Source organism: Meriones unguiculatus, chromosome 11 (genome assembly GCF_030254825.1).
Source record: "Meriones unguiculatus strain TT.TT164.6M chromosome 11, Bangor_MerUng_6.1, whole genome shotgun sequence".
In the NCBI taxonomy this organism is placed as follows: domain Eukaryota; kingdom Metazoa; phylum Chordata; class Mammalia; order Rodentia; family Muridae; genus Meriones; species Meriones unguiculatus.
In genome coordinates this window covers 41,630,512-41,650,312 of record NC_083359.1, presented here as the reverse complement: position 1 = coordinate 41,650,312, position 19,801 = coordinate 41,630,512, and the positions used below count along the sequence as shown (strand labels likewise).

Here is a 19,801-nt window from a genome sequence, read left to right as displayed (position 1 = left end):
TCTTTCACGTTGTCATTGTCAAGCCAAACTCTTTTTTTTTTTTTTTTTAAGATTTTTATTTATTTATTATGTATATAATGTTCTGACTACATGTATATCTGCATGCCAGAAGAGGGCACTAGATATCATCATAGATGGTTCTGAGCCACCATGTGGTTGTTGGGAATTGAACTCAGGACCTCAGGAAGAGCAGCCAGTGCTCCTAACCTCTGAGCCATCTCTCCAGGACCCCAAGCCAAACTCTTACAGGATACCTTTCATAAGAATGTTCTGTCAGGGTCTGGAGAGATGGCTCATTGGTTAAGAGTACTGTCTGTTCTTCCAGAGCTCCTGAGTTCAATTCCCAGTTCATGGTTGCTCACAACCATCTATAACGGAATCTGATGCCCTTTTCTGGCATGCAGGTGTTCGTGCAGATAGTGCACTCATACATTAAATAAATAAATAAATAAATAAATATATATATATATATATATATATATTTTTTTTTTTTTTAAGTTATCTCAGGCACTAGAGTCAGGCAGATCTTTGTGGGCCTGAAGTCAGGCAGAGCTACAAAGTAAGACCCTGTCTTTAAAAAAAAAAAAAAGAAGAAGAAAGAATATTCTGTCAAGATGCTGTAGCAATTTGCTCTGATACCAGAAAGAGGGGTGGGGGGGAGAGAGAGAGAGAGAGAGAGAGAGTGTGTGTGTGTGTGTGTGTGTGTGTTTGCACACACATGTCCTGATGGAATTGGTGTGGAGCTGTGATTTGTTCCCACTGTTGGTCCTAAAGGCATGGCTTATAATTACCCTTGGTTAAAGTAGTTAACAGAAATCAGTAGTCAGATTCTCTGTTTTCTGTTCCAAATTAATATTGTCTAGGTTTTGATAGTTTTTGTGCTTAGTTTTTGTGGCTATGCTTCAAACTATAGGGCCTCTAACTTGGCAAATCAACTTTCTTTCAGAAGGAAACTTTTCTTACTCATAATGAAACAGCAGAGTGAGGCTTGTCCCCCCTGTGGCTCTAAGCACTCTGTTCCTCTTTGTAGGTGGCTTAGAAGGATGGAAGGCACGTCCTGTATCATCCCGGACCTGCTGGCCAGCGCCTGGCCAAGTGCCTTTCTAGAAGTACAGAGATTGTTTCCTTTTATCCTCTCAGATTTACATTAATTCCATTCTTACATACTCAGGCTGCAAAATTAATCAAACAGCAATTGCAAAAATGAAATTATCATTTCGCTTTCTTCATAAGGACATATACTGGCTCTGACTCTTCATTTTTGTCTCTAAGTTATGTTTCCAGTCTTCAGACCAGGACTTTGCAAACAATGGCTGTATCCTATGCCCTTAAAAAGACTTACTTTTAATTTTTATCTCCTTTATTAGTTTACTTTATTGGCTAAAACCTTGTTACATGGTAATGGAGTGTTACTTACTCCACCACCATCACTGTCCGGCATTAAACATAGGTTCATTTGACATTTTGCTTCACATAGGCCTTTATTTCCCAACTTTTCTGTAAATACTTAGGTGTTTATAGTTTGCCTTTTTCCATAAGCATGAATCTTAGTGAACAGAAATAATGGTTTTAAAAAAAAAAAGCCCATTTAGAAAGCAGAGAGAAAATAGTTTTATGTCGGAATTTAGAGAACCGTTCTTCCAGCTCCGTATTTTTGGCAAGAAATAAATTGTGTTTCTAACAGTGACTTCCTCCAGAGCTCTCTCTGGGAATATCTATCCTTTAGTGTTCCTACTAGGCTCTTAGGCTGTATGGAGAAATACTAAACAGGAGAGTAGTATTGGAAGAGCAAGAGTTGAAGGCCTTTATGTTATCTGCCTTACAGAGGTGAACAGTTTTGATTTCTTTGCAGCTTTCTCAGGCAGCAGCCAGCATTGATAATAGAGTCCCCACTCCGTCCTCTGTGACCAGTGCTGAAACTAGTTCCCAGCAGCCAGGACCTGATGTACCCATGCTGGAAATGAAGACAGAAGTCCAAACAGATGATGCTGAGCCTGATCCTGGTGAATCCAAGGGGGAACCTCGCTCTGAGGTAGATAATGTTTTCTAGACATCAGTGCATGCAGCTTTACCATCGTATTCTCAGGACCTATCGTGATGCTTGGATATTCTTTTTAAATGTTCGGATGATCTAGAATTCTTTTTGTTGATGTTCTTTGTTCATTTTTAGTTCTGCAGAAGAGGTGGTAGATTTACTTACTGACTTAGGGCAGATGTCAAAATCCGTAGACCAAGCACTAAATCTAGCCTGTTTTTCTGTGTTTTTGTCTGGCCTGATCAATATTTTAAAAATCAGGAAGTTAAAAATAAACCATTAGATAATTTGCTTTTTCTCAAAAGATGAGCAACTTTGTCATCAGTGCACTTACTATGGACTGACTCCTTTATGGTGGTCATATGTGATATGGGTATGACATGGGCTTCCTAATCAGTCCACGTCTCAAATCATACTCTCAGAGCAGATATCTCAGAGCATGGGGTTTTGATCCCCCTATTTCAATTTTTCAAGGAACTCTTATTTCCAAACAAGGTCTATCAATATTTTACTGATCATGTAAACATACTTTTATATTGAAAAAATTTAATTAGAATTATGATTGCACTTGTGCTGTATAAAGTGACCCAATGCGCATCAAATATTTTATTCCTTTTCCTCCTATGGGATGGGGTAAAGGGAGTGGGGAGAATGGTGGAGTGGGGAGAATGGTGGAGTGGGGAGAATGGCGCAGGTGCCTTTGACTAAGGGAACACTGGGCAAACCTGTGTGTGAGGTGACTTAAGAGTAAAGTCGCACTGGGTTACAGGAGTGACAGTCCTGTCTTCTGTGGCTCTGTTTTTCTCAAGATGATGGAAGAGGAGTTACAAGGATCTTCCCAAGTAAAAGAAGAAACGGACACAGCAGAGCAGAAATCAGAACCAATGGAAGTAGAAGAAAAGAAACCCGAAGTAAAAGTGGAAGCTAAAGAGGAAGAAGAGAACAGTGCTAATGGCACAGCCTCACAGTCAACGTCCCCTTCCCAGCCACGCAAAAAAAGTAGGTCACACTTTCTCTAAAGTATGGCCTGTGCTGTGCTTCCACACCAAAGACTGAAAGCTAAGGCACGAAAATGATTACAAATTCCCTTTTGTTCCTTGTCTATCCTTCTCTAACTGTTACCTCTGAGAAAGCAGGGGCTGGAGAGAGTCAGTCTACAGGAGAGTTTGCTGGGCAAACATGAGGACCTGAGTTTGGATCCTAGCACTCATTTAAAAGGCTAGGTGTGGCTGTACACGTGCATCTGTAACTCATCATAGTAGGAGGCAGACAGAAAGCTGTGGCTTGCCAGTCAACAGTCTAACTCCACGGTCAGTAAGAGACTTCTTAAATGTAGGAATAAGACAGGACCCTCACTGTCCTTCTGGCCTCCATGAATGTGTGCAAATATGTGTACACTGCACACATTCAGGTACCATGTACACTCCCTCCCACACCCACACCCACACCCATACACATACAGAGAGAACAATGACAGTAACAAACTGTGGCTGAGGAATAGCCCTGAGTTGTCTCCTTAGATGAGATGTGGAAGACTAGAGGCGGAGTTGAAGTGCTTCTGGATCTTTGAGCAGGCTAAGGAATGTAGGTTCTGCAGAGCCAGGTATAAAGAATTGCTAAAGGATTCAGGAACAAAGTGAATAAAAATGCTTTGGTTTGAGGCAAATGACCATGTGTGTGTGTGCTAGAGGTTTCTGCAGATGGAGGCGAATAAGGGGCTTATAAAGCAGCTGTGACTTGGCTTGGGGTGGGAAGCTCCTTATGTGTTAGGTTAGCTCAAGACAAGTAGAAATTGGGCATACTGCAGTTAACGTGTCCACAGTAAGAAGTAATAGGGTGTTGAAAGATTGTCAAGTGACCCTTGTTTAACAGGACTTTGGAAGTTCAGAACTGTAGGTGTCAGACATATTTGAGAGAGAATGCAGAAAATTTTGGTAGCTGAGGCAGTTAAGTGCCACAGGTAGGAAAAGCACTTACTTGTTTTATAATTGAGGGTGCCAGAGAGGTTTTGATTATGGGGACTGTCTTGCCATTGCTTATCCTTTAAAGAAGTAAAATTGAAAAAAACAATGTTTAATTCATTTAAATTAATAAGTCTGTTACTCCTCCTGGTAAATGGAACCAATAGTCTACCTGTGATATTGCTAGCCTCGTTTAACACATTTTTACAAAAATTACCTTTGCCAAACAAAAATAGTAAAAATATGATGTTATTTTGTAACCTTGAAATGTTTTGAAGAGAGTTAGGCAACTGAGTTGGACTCTCGAGATCTGCTCTGCATTCTGCTGTTGTGATAATCTTGTTTGAACTGTGTGAGGAACATCCATTCTCATTCCAATAACTTCCTAGTGGAAAGAGGTGATTCATGGCTCTTTCAGATAACTGGGGAGAGATACTCTGCTTTGATAAATGCTTCAAAGTCAGCAAGCAGAGCATCTTGAGGGTGAGTTGATACCATTCTTTGGTGACCTACAAAGTACTGAGTTGTGAACATTTTCTAAGTGCTAACATACTTGATGCTGTTTTATCAATCCACATTTTCTAGTATCACTCACTTTCATAAAACAAATCTAAAAAGTTTTGAGAAACATCAAGTTCATACAAGTTCTCCAAAAATAACTCGCAAATACAGTTCTCAAAAAAAAAAAACCATTTTTAATGATTGTCCAAATTTTACTTTTGCCAACAAATTCTGTCATTTATCCTTGAAGTAACTGGCTCACTTAGCTGATTTTTTTTCTTTTTAATGGGAAAACTTTGCCACAGACTAGAATTGAGTAACAGCTTTGTATCTGTCATCCTCCTTAAGATTTCTGTCTTCAGGGAGAAAAGCAGTTCCTGCTCTGAGCCCCAGTGCTGACACTGCTTCTTCGCAGCATGGCTTTCTGTTCCCTTACAGAATAGCATGGAAGCATTTGTGGGATGTGCAGACTTACTGAGAGTATTGACTTTCCTGCCTCAGCAAGAATGTGCTCAAGTGGCTGTCCTTTTTCCTCTGAGTAAAGTGGCCACAAAAGCTGGAAGACTCTCCCATTCATTTGCCTCTTCAGTGGCACTATTAACACAGTGTAGTTCTGTACTGGGAGACAGTTTTGATCTCAGAGACCCCTAGAGAAGCTTTGGACAATGCTAGAACATTCTACAGTGATGGAAGTGTCTTATTTGTGCTTTATTTTGGTGACTGTCTACCGTGTGGTTCTTGACCACTTGAGTTGTACAGGAGTGATTGGTAAACTAAGTTGTTCAGTTTATGTAAAATTGCTTTGATGAACCTTCAATCCCAGATATTTCTGGTTACCACCACATTGGACAGCACAGAGCTTATGAACCACACACTTTGCAAAGTGTATGGTTTACCATTCTTTCTGAATTAAGGCTTTTGTAGCAAACTGGAATGGTATATTCTTTGTCACACCAGGTAATTAGCTGCAGAGAAATTAGTTCTGATACAGCTACTGACTTCTCTTTGAACCCTTATGGAGTCTTATTACACAGTATGATAAAGCTGGGAATTTGAAAAGACCTTACTTATAGGCTTTAAATAGTTGTTTAATTAATGAATAAACAGTCATATTGAGACACATTTAGTTACTTTAGTTACTACTGGGAGAGGAGTGAGAGTGAGCAGACCTTTTTCTTTTCTTTAAGGGTTGTGTGTGTGTGTGTCCATGTTCGTGTGTCGGTGTCCACAGTGTCTAGAAGATGGAGTACGGTCTCCTGGAGCTGAAGTTAGAGGTGGTTGTGAACCACTCACTATGGTGACGGGAAGTAAACTCTAGTCCCTTGGAAGAGAGAACAGCAGGTTCTCTTAACCACTGACATATCTCACTAGCCCCTAACATTTCTTTAATTTAGGGTGCACACCAGTGATATGGCAGGTAAATGGAAGTCAGAGGATTTACTTGTGGGAGTTGATTTTTTTTCTCTCCACCATGTAGGTCCTGAGGATTGAATTCTGGGTGTTAGGCGTGGCCGCAAATGCTTTTACTTCCTGAGCCATCTCATTAGCCTATGGGCAGACTTTTTTGAGACAGAGTTTCATTATTTAGTGCTAGCAGACCTAGAACTCACATTATAGACCAGGCTAGCTTAAATTTACAGAGATCCACTTATCTCTGCCTTTTGAGTACTGGGATAAAAGGGATGCATTGCACACCTAGCATTAGCAGACTTTTTAGATAAGGTTTCTTGGGTAGGTTAGGCTGCCCTACTTCTCTACCTCCCAGATGCTGCAAATAAAGCTATCAAATAAAGCTGAAATCCCACCTGGTTGGGATTTCAGGTTTCATAAATCTTAAGGTTTCTGTTAAAACTAATCACCTTCCTGGCCTAGGTGACAAACACCTATAATCCCAGAACTCGAGGAGGCAGAGGGGGGCCTCTGTGAGTTTGAGGCCAGCCTGGTCTACAAAGTGAGTCCGGGACAGCCAAGGCTTACACAGAGAAACCCTGTCTTGAACCCCCCCCAAAAAAAAGAAAGAAAAACTCCAAAAACAGAAACCCTAATCACCTCAAATGCAGCAGCAGATATAATATTCAGTGAATGAACATGGTTGTGTGCCAATAAAAGCGCTCTTTCTCTCTTTTCTTTTTTTTTAGATTAAAACTTGAATTATAAACTTTTTCTGATCATTAAAAAAGGTAAATACGCCTTTGATCCCAGTACTCAGGAGGCAGAAGCAGGACGGATTTCTGTGAGTTCAGTCCAGCCTGGTCTACAGAGTGAGTTCCAAGACAGGCAAGGCTACACAGAGAAACCCTGTAAAAGTAAAGACTGTTTTGAGGTCTTAGCTCGTAGAAAGTGGAAAGCTTGCCAGATTAGGCTTTTTGATCCATGCCTTATCTATAGGAATAAGAAAACTTTTGATTAAATGTTTTCTTATGAAGAATTATTTCAGGGTTTGTGGAATTTGCTTAGAGTTCAGAGCTTCCAGACCACACATAAGTGACCAATGGGTATGCTGGCTTGACTGGAGTTGTAGAGCTCAGGAGGCAGAAGAGCCAAGGTGTCCCTGGAACAAGCCAGCTAGCTAGAGTAGACCTTCCTGCAAGTTCTGAGTTCACGTAAGAGATGCTGACTTGATGAAGGAGCTGAAAAGCAATTAGTGACGATGCCAGCTTTGGGCCTCCACTGGCACATGCACAACCACATATACATGAAACAGATTACTCAAGGATACCAGCTGTAGTTAGGCATGATGGCACATGACTATAAACCTAGCACTTGGGAAACTGAGGCAGTAAAATAATGGGTTTAAAGCCAGCCTGGGCTCTATAGTCAAATGTAGCCTATACATACATAGTCCCTATCTCAGAAGATACAGATAAAAAGCACATGTAAAATAAAAAGGTTTGGAGCTCTTTGTAACACTATCTTATAAACAGAAGAATGAAGTTTGCAGAAAGTAAGAATAGTCATGTATTTATAAGGCTTCTGAGGGTATGTCTGCATGCTTGAGGGGGCCTTTATGTTGCTGAGTGTGTGTGGGGGGGTGTTTAAAGAAGTCTCCCCTGCTCCTGTAGACCTTAGGCCAGTTACTACAAGAGCAATCAGGTGTCTTGCAAAAGAGGCAATGTCTTATAATAAGGTGCTCAAGAGAAGTGACGGGTTCCTGGCTCTGTTGGGAATAAATTTTGGGGATTTGGTGCAACTAAGTTTATATGTCTAAAAGTGAGGATATTAAGTTGAATTTTTCTGTTAACTTTTAACCTTTCACATGAAAAAAAACAAACAAAAAACAAAAACAATCTGGTAAAATTCTAAATTTGACAAGTTAGACCCCCCAGATAGGAATGATGAAAGATCTATGCCATGGCCCAGGTGGAACTTTTGTCTCACTATGTATTCTTTGGTTGATTTGGTTGGTTGCTTTTTGTTTTTTCGAGACAATGTTTCCTTGTGTAGCCCTGGCTGACTTGGAACTCATTCTGTAGACTAAGCTGGCCTTCAACTCATAGAGATTTACTTGCCTCTACCTCTCACTGTGTATTTTTTATTAGTATGGCCTGGCCTGGAACTCACTAGGTAGACCAAGCCAATCTTGAACTCACAGAGAGATTCATTTGCCTCTGCCTCCCTAATGCTGAGATTAACACAAGTTTGCATCACTTATAATAGCAGTCATCAGAACTGCTTTGACATACTTCCGTTCCATTTCTTTTTGGAAGCCAAGAGTTATGACACATTGACCTGTATACTAAAGACTGGAGTAAGGTATGTTTCTATGCCATGCAGACTGAGAGTTCTTATGACTTTTCTATCTTGAAGGTATTTGGCAGCCATTTTATCTGTCTGTCTGTCTGTCTGTCTGTCTGTCTATTTATTTATTTGCTGGCTGGCTTATTTTGAGACAGCGTTTCATTTAGCCCTACCTGGCCTCGTGCTCAGTTCCCTGAGCACTGGAATTACAGGCACAATGGTAACAACAGAATAGGTAGGAAATGTGATGGCTAAGAGGTGAGAGCAGTGGGCACTGACAAACATTGGAGACACACACTGTGAGACTTTTCATTTGTTTGTGAGGGTACAGTAGATAAAGATTTATTTGAGGTGAGTTGAACTTCACTGAGCCAAGAATAGAAAAGTATCACCAAAGGATTTAGACAAGGTCCCTGCAGTGAAATGGCTTCATTTATTGTCCAGTTTGATCAAAGAAGCAGAATTGGAAATTAGCTTTGTTTTCTAATGTAGCAATATTTGAAGATTGGAATTTTTGTTGAAACTGTGCTTCACTCTGTCTCATGGACTGAGTGTCAGAATTAAAGCCCATTACTATATTCAGAAACACCAGTTCAGGCCTTAGTCTAAGGGTTCTTATGGTATGAAGCAAGTGAGCTTGGAGAACTGTGACTGAGAAGTCGAATCCATGATCTTAACCGTGTGACTGTGCTGATGGATGTGTCTGAGCACCACGTGTGATGTCTTTACCTGCTGCTCTCTCCTCTAGTCTTTAAGCCTGAGGAGCTGCGCCAGGCACTCATGCCAACCCTAGAAGCTCTCTATCGGCAGGACCCAGAGTCTCTACCGTTTCGGCAACCTGTGGACCCTCAGCTCCTAGGAATCCCAGTGAGTTACTATGGAAAAAAAAAAAACAAAAACATATGTTAGAGCTTTGAGTATCTATTGTTTTATCTCTTAAAATTGAGGAAAAGAAGCTGGGTGGTTGGTTGCACAAGCCTTTAATCTAAGTACTCGAAAACAAAGGCAGGTGGATATCTATCAGTTTGAGGCCATCCTGGTTTATAAAGTGAGTTCCAGGACAGCCAGGGTTATACAGGCAAACCCTGTCTCAAAAAACAAAACAACCAGAGAGAGAAAGGAGGGGGGGGGTGTGGAGTTAAATAAAATAACTTTGCTTTGAGAATTTTGAAGATTTTTTTCCCCCTTAATAGAAAAGTCTGTGTCTGTCAGCAGTTATTGGTGGATCAGAAGCATTTGCTGGAGCTCAGGCCCACTTGTGCTAACACAGAGCCCCTTATATTTAAGGCTTTGTTTGTGTGTATCTAAAAGAATTGGCTTAAAGAATTAAAATACCATCTACGCTATACATGTCAATCTCTATTTGATGTCCCTGGGAGAGTTGGAAAGGCATGTGCCACACAGGCCCGTTAGAACAGTAGTCTCAGGGTTGATGCATTTTGTTTATGTAGACCAAAAGGGAATCTGTAGAAGTATATGTTTTCTGAGGCATTTGTTCACCATTTTAATTCAGTAAGCTAAAGTTCTCATTTTCATTAAAAAATAATGTTTTAATGTTGTTTTTCCTTTGCCTTTGCAGTAATTTAATCACACTTAAACTTATCAGTTATCATGTTAGTCAAATAAGTGGAACATTTGGGATTATTTTCTTTTCAGTTCCATTTCTTATTCTTGGGAACAAATGTCTGATACTTTCTGTTATTCTTAAACTTTGCAGTATCCACTCACAGGGTTGACTTTTTGTTTTTAAAGGATTATTTTGATATTGTGAAGAATCCTATGGACCTTTCTACCATCAAACGGAAGTTAGATACAGGACAGTACCAAGAACCCTGGCAATATGTGGATGATGTCTGGCTTATGTTCAACAATGCATGGCTATATAATCGTAAGACATCCCGGGTATATAAATTTTGCAGTAAACTCGCAGAGGTCTTTGAGCAAGAAATTGACCCCGTCATGCAGTCTCTTGGATATTGCTGTGGACGCAAGGTATAGTATTCTGGAAAGCAAGCTTTTCTAGTTAATCCTACCAAGGTGGTGTTGGGAGTTTTAGAGTATAGTGTAGTTTTGGTTTTGTTGCTTTTGTTTTTGTTTTTCTTTGGGTGGGGTTTGTTTATTTGTGTTTTCTGTGTAGCCCTGGTTGTTGTGGACTTGCTCTGTAGACAAGGCTGGCCTCGAACTCACAGAGATCTGCCTCTGCCTCCCCAAGTGCTAGGATTATAATGGTGTGTGCCACCACTGCCTGGCTAGTATACGCTTTGTAACAACTGACTCCCTAGCATGATGTCATGATCAAAGTGAAGTACTGATTGGAGGCCTTTCTTACTGCCCTGCTCCATTGCATCTGTCTATACCTAAAACCAGAGCTATGTCAATTCTGTCACATTAAATCTGAAAATATCCTGATATAGCTATGAACATTGTTAGAATTTTACCTCATGTACTAGGTAATAAACTAGGTAATAACTTAAAAGCTCAGTCTAACTCTGTAGCATGCTAGACTACTTAAGATTGTAAGTGGGATATATGTTTAGTGTTTTCTTCTTGTTTTTGCAGTATGAGTTTTCCCCACAGACTTTGTGCTGTTATGGGAAGCAGCTGTGTACAATTCCTCGTGATGCAGCCTACTACAGCTATCAGAATAGGTAAGCCTCATGAAGATGCCTGCTTCCAGAGCAAAGGAAAGTGTTAGGGCAAGCATTGTGCATCTCATAGCCTGGATGTGTAATTTATTTCCTGAAATTCTTATAAAAGTGCCACAGTTTCTGTGCCTCTTGATCAGTCTACCCTGATTTTAAAGCATAAATTTGCTGAGCATGGTGGTACAGGCCTTTAATCCCAGCACTTGGAGGCAGAGGTAGGCAGATCTCTGTAAGTTTGAGGCCAGCCTGGTCTATATAGTGGCTTCCAGGACAGGCATGTTTATGTAGAGATATCCCTGTTTTTTAAAAAAAACAAACAAACATACATTTATAGTGTAAAATTTAAGCTTTTACTTTGGGCTGTAGCTCAGTAGTAATTGTCTAAAATACAACACTGTTACCAAGAAGCCATAGTTGAAACTAACTTTGAAAAGCCTGAAAAGGCTTTTAAGATATTCAGAAAATAAAAAGTCACATTTTATTCTACAGCAAATGTATACCTACATTATTTGGCCTTTCTGGTCTGATTGAAAGACTTGTTAGTTTAAAAACAAACAAACACATAAACAGAAAGAGCACATGGATGGGCACTCTTTTCTAACAGTGCAATCTAAGAGCTGGTGTTCCTTAGTGAATTCAATAACTCTCCTCTTGGGTTTGTAAACCTGGTACCCCAGCAGTCAGGAGGCAAAGCAAGAAGGAGAATTCCAAGTGTGAGGCTAGAATCAGCATGGCAAAGCCGTGGTGGGTGTTTTGTTTTGGTTGTTTTAAATAATAATTTTGTTTTAGATCTTATTGCCAAGGCTTTGAGGGTGGTAAGCCTACCTTAAACAGTTGCCATTTTTTCGGAATAGATCTTCTTACACAGAGGGACAGTGAGATAATAAAAATAAACCACAGGTAACTGCTGTAGTTTGGGGCTTTCTTTAAAAAATAAATTTTAATCACTTACCTGCCTTTTTTTTTTTTTTCTCTAAGCTGAAGTGAAAATTTAATTCCTTTCTCTCAGTTCTGAGACCTCTTGTTGCCTTGTTGCAGCACAAAGATTCATGGCTTGAAGCACAAGTTATGACTTACACTGAAGTCAGTACTGTTGACTCCGTTTTGTGAGCCAGAAATGAGAGCCTCTGTGTAACCAAGAGGGGGCTTTGTGTTTGTTCTCTGTCTTGGGCCTAATCATTGCATCAGGGTTTTGCTGCTGTGGGTATTCATTCTTTTGCTTATTTGGGCCATAATAATAATAAGTGGGCTGTTTATTTGTTCAGAGGTATATATGTGTATAGGCCTGACAAATTGGGAATTTTGAAAATTTTTTCTTAAGTATGTTTTTTGAGTTAGGCTTGTGATTTTAAAGTAATATATAGCATTTTCCATGATAGCGCCTCTACAAGTAGTGTTTTGTTTTGTTTCCAAAAAAGAACGAGATAGCTTATAGAGTTAGGGCATTTGCCATCTAGCTTGATGACCAGAGTTTGATTCCTGGTCCTACATTCTAGAAGGAAACTACTAACTCCCTCAAGTTGCCCTCTGATCTCCACATGCACATTTGGACTAACAAATAAAAAAACAAACAAACAAATAAATAAATGAATAAGAACAGCTACGACAAAACCAATCTGTTATTCTCCACCCTAGCTTGGGGTCACCTCTATTAGAGGTGCAGCCTGAACAGCCTGTGCTGCTGCTGACAACTTAACATCAGCCATTGTTTTCATTTCTATCTAAACACCCTCCCCTTCTTACATAGAAGTGGGGTTTTTTTGAGGGAGTGGTGGTGGAAGTTTTGTTTTGTGGTTTGTGGTGGTGGTGTTTGTTGTTTTAGGCTATGAATAGAATCCAGGACATTTCTTGTGTAGTGTCTGTCACCCACAGCCTTTTAGTAGCAACATTGTAAGGCAAAATTTAAAAGGGTACCATAACCCCTTACGGTGGGATCCTCCCACAGTGACCGTGTATTATACAATAGTTCTGTCTTGTCCATTTATTGTTTTAGCCCTATGACTCTTAGCACATCTCATGATGTATTAAACTTAACCTTGCTCGAGATACCGGCACAATAGCATCTTCCTTAACAAGCTCTTGTTGTCCTATCTTCAATTGAATAATAAATAGGAATGTACTTGAAAACCATTGTGAGCTATATAAAGTTGTAAGTTGGTTGGTTTTGTTTTGTTTTGTTGGGACAATGTCTCACTGGGTAGCTCCAGATGGTCTCAAACTTGACCTTCTTGCCTCAGCCTCCTGAATGCTAGGATTACAATCAGAGACCACAACACTTGACTGTTAGAATTATAAGATTGTATGGATTAGTATTAACTATGCCCCCCAAAAATTTTGGTCAAAAAGGATGATAGACATTATCTACTGTTTCTAAGTATTTGGGCCCTTGCATTATTTCACTGTTCTTGGCTACTTAGGAAACATGGCTTTTGATGACTTAAGCAGATCTGGGCCCCATCCATTGACAACAATTAAGGTAAATTGAACTGGTAGGGTCAGGAAAAGGTCAATGGTTGAGGACAGACACCAGGACTATTTTGGAAGTCCTGAAATGCCCAATTTTATTTTGTGTAGGACTCCACTTTTACTAAACAAAAGTGATATATTTTTCTTTGATGAAAGTGAAAATTATAAGAGTTGTATCCTATGTTTGGTACTTTTCAAAAGCTTTCACCATATAAACCTGTGCTGTTAGAATGACCTATATGAATTAATACTCTATAATTCTAAGAAAGTAGTAGCCAAGTTCTTTGATAAACATTCTAATTGCTCATATTTTTTTTTTCAAATCAACTATGAACACTGTTGTGTTCCAGTAAATGTTTTGTCACTTGTGTTTTAGACTCTTAAATCAGCAAAGAGTTCTATAGACCTTTTAAACAAGTGAAGTTCTTACTGTTTATGCTAGTGTATGGTTATGCTTTCACTTGTTCCTGCACTTAAAATTTGAAAGGCACTTTTAGGAAAGTGTTACAGCTTTTTTAATAATTATCTGAAGATAATGTGAAAATTATCTATAGATAATTAAATACTGATAGACTAACATCCGATAGTTTGTGAATACTGATAGAGTTCTTAAAACAATCTGCATTTGAAAAGGTCATGCATTAAACTACCCTCACAGCTAAACCATATAGTTACTATGTGCTAACTTAGATATGCATTATCATTGAATTATGTGAGATATTTCTCCTTCACGGCTCCATATTCATCACACTACTTCCTTTACACAAAACAGACTGTTACCAAGCTGTTAATGGTTAAAAAGTAAACCTCTGAACTTTTATTTTTAGGGAGAATGAAGTGTAGACTGTGTCAATATAAGACAGTCTACATCACATCTGTTATCCAAGACCAGACTTGTTTCATCTTCATTAGACATATACCTTTTTCCGCACTGTGTTCATCTCAGGGAAGTTTGATGAAGGAGGTTATGGGCCCTGCCTTCTCACCTTAATGAGCAGGCTTGATTATCTGCACTTTCACTGCCAGTGCTTTGGGACAGACACTAGAGTCTTAACACTATCCCCTTAAATTTTGTGACCCTGAAGATTCTCAGAAGTGGCAATTGGTCACATACAGAGAACTTAGGTTTCTTTAGCCACTACAGGGGCTATCTCTCTTTCTGTATTAGTTTCCACCATTGGAAAGCAATGGGTTCATGTTCTTGTGTCCTGGATGTTGCTAGGCTTTAATGACTAACTAAACAGTTGAGAATTATTCCAGGTTTTTAAAATCACTTCTGACTCAATAGTTTCTTTTCAAACTATAGCAGTTCTTGCTGGTCCCTACTAATATGTTTGCTTATATAATGAATGGATCACTCAGTTCTAAGCTTTATTTTTAACAGAGAAGTTCTTGGCTTAAGGAATATCTGCTTTGTACCAGGCCCTGCTTCATGTGGAAGTTTTTTAAGTCTCTATACGAATATTTACAAAATAGTGCATAATAAGAACATTACCATGGTTTATTTAAAAATATATATACAAAACTGCTAATTTGTCTGTTCCTACCCAATTTTTAATCTTGTCCTGGCAAGATATTATTAGTCCGGTGATCTGCAGTGAATCTGCCCTGTTCATCAACAGAGTGTGAAATTTGAATAACCTTGAGATGTTGTGAATGCTCTGAATGCAGTTCTGTGCTTTAAATTAGCTGCATGAATCAGTTAGTGACGTCTGTGGACAAAATGCTCAATGTTTTAGTGAAGATCAACACTGGGACTTGTGGGGGCCTCTCCTAATGGCTCATGGCTCATTCTGTAGCTGAGTGAGTGATTCAGTGAGTGAATGAGCATGCTGGTGAGTGATGAATGAGCAAGTGAGTGAGAGCACAGTAATGCATCTTACTCTACGCTGGGCCTCAGATTGGTGCTCCAAGTCTTTTCAGTGTCCCTAATACTAATCCTTCTTGGCATCTTGTAGATGTAGTTTTGAGCTAAACCTGCATTTGATTGTACTGCTGCTGCTAGCTTATGCTCATCTTTTTGCCTGTGTAATTTACCTCCATACAGCTTATTTATTTTATAGTATTTTTGTGTGCTCATCTTGTTTTATGCAGAGTCCACCTGCTTTTTGTTAACTTCTCATTCATGTCCTTTCCAAACATTTACTAGTCTTTATTTTAATTGTTTTCACTTAACAGCATGAGCCCAGGCTCTGTATTATTATCACACAAGAAATTGGGATGATGGATAATTTTTTCAAATGCAGATTGTGCTATTTAAAGATTAACTCTCTAAATTTGCTTAACTTGGGTTGTTACCAAATCAGAACAGTCATTCGCCATGTATCTCAAGATGAATGATTGGTCCCAGTACGAAAATTCAAATCAAAGTTTAGAAATTAATCAAAACTTTTCAAAATTGTTTGTGGGTTTGCATATATTGTATTGTTTATACAATATATCACAGTTTTTCTCTGTATATTCTTACTACTTATTAATAAATGGCTGGAAAGTCTTTGACCCTGACTGCATTTCTGTTAAGTGTTTGTCTAGAAAATGGATTTGGTTTCATTTGTATTGTAACACAATTATTATTAACTGAGTGATTAACATGAGAAAAATAACAAATAAGCAACTATAAAAATGGTTCTGAGTGCTCAACATTGTTACACATTGGAAGATCTGCCTTAATACTGGAAATAAAACCTCTAATGCTATCAAGCATAAAATTTCCATTTTGAAAACTAAAGCTATTCCAGTTTAACTTGCTTTTTAAAGGCTTTTTTTTCTCATACTGTTTTCAAAGTAAAAATCTTCTTTTTAAACCCTGGCTCAATATTTGATTTTATAACAAAATTCAGATTTCTAAATTTAGGCTCCATGCAATTCTAGTATTAACTCCTTGAAAGCATTTGCATCTTGGAGCCGGACCAAACCTGTCGTTGTTAGTGATGATGGCCTATGATGCGTGCAATGAGACCGAATGCTAATCAATGCTTTGCCTTGGCTTTCTGCTTTGTGTTGTCTGGTGTTTGCGTCTTACCTCTGTGTCTGTGCTATTTGTTCCCTTCCCTGTTCTCTAATTCTACCCTTCCCCACCTGCCTCCTGTTCCTTTCATTGTCCTCACTGACCCATCAATCAACCAACAACGCCCCCCCTTCGTCGTGGTGCTCTGCCCTGCTCTGATTGGTGGCTTCGTTGCTTGGGTGGCTGTATGTTGTGATGGACCAGTTCACCCAAGTATGGCCTTCTTGCTGACAGGTATCATTTCTGTGAGAAGTGTTTCACAGAGATCCAGGGCGAGAATGTGACCCTGGGTGACGACCCTTCCCAACCTCAGACGTAAGTACCATCTTTTTATACTTCCTTATGTTCATGACTAAAGAAGGAGCCAGAATGTGCCATTTTGAGTTTTGTGCAATTTGTGTTTTGTTTTTCTTCACATTAACTATACCCACATTTAATGTAAACATGGTTGCATGAGCCTAGATACTCGTACTTAAAGGTGTAGGTGTCAGCCAGAGAGCAATACCAGCTCAACATCTTTTTCCATTTGAGGGAGCAATAATATAGTTAGTTCTTGACTGTCTTAGATGTCACTGGCAAATAGCTTTCTTCATGGTGGTGGGTGATCTTTGCTTAGAAACATAACTTCAGTTATTCCTAAGAAGCCAGGTAGAGTTTTGCATGCATACCAACACCACCTTTAAACACACACACACACACACACACACACACACACACACACACACTTTGGAGTTAAACTTAACCTTTTAAACCTGTATCTTTTAAGCAACTGAGCTAACGCTGGTTAGATTCTAATTATCCACGTTTTCTAGTATAATATAAAAGTATGTATCATTCTTTGCTGGTGGTCTGACTCGTGCTCCCAGGAAGGATACAGCATGTTTGTTAATTCATTCCTGCATATTTCTGCTTGTCTTCTGATGAAGTTCCTTTTGAGTGGCAGCATAACCAGACCACAGCAAGAGAAATGAAAACCACAGTAAGGTACTTGACTTTTGCAAAATATACAACGGCCTGCTGACCTGTACATCTGCCTTTAGCCTGCCAGGCATTTTGCGGTCTCTTTTTCTGCACACTGGGTTCCCCAGTTTTCCATGCTTCTGGTCATGTTGGAAATCTGGCTCCAGAGTTCTTAGGTCTAACAAGCAGGAAGGCTATGCTCCAGATTCATTACCCTCCTTGTCTTAATTCTTTGGTGTAATTGAAGTTAATTATTGAATTGTGTAGGAGGTAGGAATGAGGGGAGCTGATCAATAAGTGCTAAGGTTCAGTTAGATAACCAGCAAAAGCTGTGGAATATTCTTGCACAGTATTGTGACTGTAGATAACAGTTATGTGCTATACATTTAGAGAGCTACAAGGAAGGATTTTGAAAAGTTTTGTGCACCCCTTCCCCAAAGATAAGTGTTGGAGGTGGTTAGTAGGTTTAGCCTAATTGAAGCATATTACAGTGTGCACAAGTGTCAGGTATTCTGTAGAATACCATTAATACGTTTCTGTATGTCACTTAGAATAAAAGCTAAAAATGCAGAAAGGGGGCCAGCAAGATGAATTGATAGGTGCAAGCATTTGCATTGCAAACCTGGTAACCTGAGTTCTGTGTACAAACCTACATGGAGGTGGAAGGAGAGAAGCAATTTGGCAGAGTTGTAGTTTGATCTCCACACTAGCACTGTGGCATACTTGCCCATGCATACGCACCATGTTCATGCACTCATCTGTGAGTGCTTTTTTTTTAATTTTATTTTAAGAAACCACAAAACAGAGGTTATATAATGGCATGCGTCAGAAGCAATTCACTTTTGCACAGTTGAAACCCAAATATTCTACCCTTCCTAAGTTTGAAACCCTCCGTGGATGCTCACCTTGCTTTAAGGGTATGCTTCCATTCAGTTGTGGTCTTACCAGTGTCTGATTTAGTGCTATTCACCATGTGAGCACAACTCAAAGTAAACATGTTTAAATCAGTACAATTTTGCCATCATATACTAGAGTCTTAATTAATCTTATAGTAAAGCTGATAGTAGTTGGAACAGATTTTTTGGGGGGGGGTAGGGAGATAGTATTTTAAGAACAGAATTGGTAGAGAAATATACATGATTTGATTAAGACGTTTCTTTTTTCTTTTAAATAAGGACAATTTCCAAGGATCAATTTGAAAAGAAGAAAAATGATACCTTAGATCCTGAACCGTGAGTATAGTTTTATATATATATTTCTTTTTCTTCTTTTTCTTTCCTTCTTTCTCTCTCTCTCCCCTCTCCCTCCTCTCTCTCTTTCTCATTTCTTTGTTTCTTTCCTTTGTTTTTGAGACAGGGTTTCTCTCTGTATCCTTGGCTGTCCTTAATTCACAGAGACCTGCCTGCCCTGCCTCCCAAATGCAAGGATTAAAGGTGTGCATTAATATACCTGGCTTTTTTTGACTTACAGTCTTAGATGAGGAGAGTTATTACTTTTGATTAGATTATGAGAGAATAAACGTGAGGTTTCTTAAGGGAATATATAGACTCAAAATAGATTTCTCTGTAACATATTCTCCAATTGCTGAATTTCAATGGTGATAAGATTATGTGAATGTTTTAGTTCTGTTGGAACCTCTCTAAAGTTCAGTCATAGGCTGAACATCTTTAAGGACTGCTCAGTGAGATTCTGTAACAAATACAGGCAGTTACTTGAAGTGCTAATATCGTCCCAGAGAAATTCCAAATTGAAAACATCTTGGGAACTATCGTCTAAAAATCTGTCTTGTAAAGTATAACATGTTCTTGCCACTGCCTTTGCTTATGAGAATGCTTCATTTGCAAAACTCACTGTCTAATGGCTTTTAAAGCTTGGGACAGATCTGAGACCTAGCAGTAATTGCTTTGTTCTCTTGCTCCCAGTTCCAGAGAGGTCAAGTGCTATTATAGAATATACTGACTTCCTGCCCATGCTACATTTGGAGATCCACCTTTCCTTAGGGAAGGTTACTTCCTCTTTTCTACCATCTGATACCTAGGAACAGGATTGTATTAACTAATGAATGCTGGTGTATATGGAAACTTCACCCAAGGCACACACTTTTACCTTTAGTGACAATTCAGTTTTGTTTCATGTTATATTGTCATGTCATTCCTCCCAGCTACCACCCCAATGTTAATGCTTTATTTATATGTATCATTGTTTGTCTAAATGTATCTGAATACTGAATATGTATGCCTGGTGTCCTCAGAGGCCAGAATAGGATGTTAGATCTTCCAGAACTAGAGTTACAGATGGCTGTGAACCATCATGATTGTTGGGAGGTGAAGTCAAGTCTAGTGTTCTTAACCAACTAAGCCATCTCTTAAGCTCCCTTTGTGTGGGTTTTAAGTTTCTTTTTGTAGGAACAGATGAATGCAGGCAGCAAGAGGCACAGTATGCACGACTCAGGGAAACCCAGTATGCATGGTTCCATAAGTGCTTTTAG

General features: G+C 39.2%; 1 protein-coding gene across 2 annotated transcripts in view; it reads left to right on the top strand.

The window, feature by feature from the left end:
* Positions 1 to 19,801, top strand: part of Crebbp (CREB binding protein) — a 137,487-nt gene that overhangs the window by 100,272 nt on the left and 17,414 nt on the right. For both annotated transcript variants that reach the window (XM_021632412.2, XM_021632411.2), the window contains 7 exons: positions 1,853 to 2,032; positions 2,845 to 3,034; positions 8,984 to 9,102; positions 9,988 to 10,227; positions 10,795 to 10,883; positions 16,588 to 16,668; positions 18,489 to 18,545. In XM_021632412.2, coding sequence (XP_021488087.1) covers positions 1,853 to 2,032; positions 2,845 to 3,034; positions 8,984 to 9,102; positions 9,988 to 10,227; positions 10,795 to 10,883; positions 16,588 to 16,668; positions 18,489 to 18,545 — 956 coding nt within the window. The remainder of the gene's footprint in view (positions 1 to 1,852; positions 2,033 to 2,844; positions 3,035 to 8,983; positions 9,103 to 9,987; positions 10,228 to 10,794; positions 10,884 to 16,587; positions 16,669 to 18,488; positions 18,546 to 19,801) is intronic.